Genomic DNA, 1175 nt, shown 5'->3' with positions numbered 1-1175 from the left:
AGGGCGAGGGGGGAGGGGGGAGCAGGCGCAAGAGCGAGGCTGGCCAGCGCGCGGCGGCAACTTGCTGCTCCGCCGACCCTCCGCCGCGCTCCTCTGGCCCTCCGCCTCCCACGGTGAAGACTCCGAGCAGCCACCGCATCGCAGCGTCTGCCGCCGCCATCTCCGCAGAGCCGGGCAGCGCGCGGTCTGCTGCGCGGTCGGAGGAGGCGCCGCAGCCGCCGCAGCCGCCGCCCGCCTGGCCGTGTCGTGTGCAGAAGCCGGAGGGCTTCCACGCCTCGACGTCTCCGCAGTCGCAGCAGCCTCCGCCCGACGAGAACATCCAAAAGTCGTGGCCCGTGTGGTCCGAGTTGAGGAAGCAGTCGTGGCAGATGGCGCAGGACGGGTCCATGCCGCAGGTTCGGCAGTGGTAGACGATGTCGCCCGTCTTCCAAACCAGTCCACACACCGAGGACGGAGCCGCAGTCTTTGGCGGCGCCGGTCGGCCGCAGATGAGCTGCGAGCACCGCTCGAGCGCCCTGTCGATCGAGAGCTCCTCGAGAGAGAGGCGGGCGAGCGCGACAGCCTCGTCCGGCGCGAGCTCCGATCGGGCGCTCAGCGCCCGCTCGAAGCGTGCGTCGGATGAGTCGTCTGTCATGGACAGCGGCCGGCGGAAGCTGTAGTGAGCGGGCCGCCGGGAGCGGTGCAGTCCTTGAAAGAATTCAACGAGAAGAACTCTCTCTCACAGCACCGACCCACGCCAAGGCGCGGGGCGGTGGTGCTCGCCGGCGCTCGCGGTGCTTCGGTGCTCGAGCGCGCTCAACATTGTGGTCGTTCAGGGCGGCTCGCACAGCGCCCGCAGACACACACACACACACACACACACACACACACACACACACACACACACACACACACACACACACACACACACACACACACACACACACACACACACACACACACACACACACACACACACACAGGGGGGGGGGGTCCCCAAAACACGGCGGATGCCTATGTATGTGGCGTCGACCATCCCGAAAATCAGATAAGGTCTTCATTACCTCTCTTATCGCAGGCAGGTCTCGAATGATCCCCGCCAAGGGCAGCCTCGCTGCGCTGCGCGCTGCCACCGCTGCTCATGAGGAGAGGCGGGCTGCCGACGCGCGAGCCATCGAGGCTGCCGCGTTGGCGCG

At 67.3% G+C, this 1175-nt stretch overlaps 1 protein-coding gene across 1 annotated transcript; it reads right to left on the bottom strand.

Annotated features, from left to right (window-relative positions):
* Positions 1 to 61: 61 nt before the first annotated feature.
* On the bottom strand, positions 62 to 634 carry EMIHUDRAFT_259623 (hypothetical protein; the record flags this gene model as incomplete). Its single annotated transcript, XM_005756703.1, has 1 exon — positions 62 to 634. A coding segment is annotated over one exon (573 nt), but the record flags the coding sequence as incomplete, so codon positions are not given.
* Positions 635 to 1175: the final 541 nt, after the last annotated feature.

Source organism: Emiliania huxleyi (assembly GCF_000372725.1).
Source record: "Emiliania huxleyi CCMP1516 unplaced genomic scaffold EMIHUscaffold_9502, whole genome shotgun sequence".
Lineage (NCBI taxonomy): Eukaryota > Haptophyta > Isochrysidales > Noelaerhabdaceae > Emiliania > Emiliania huxleyi.
Note: the sequence above shows the minus strand (reverse complement) of the source record. Positions and strands in the feature narration are given on the sequence as shown.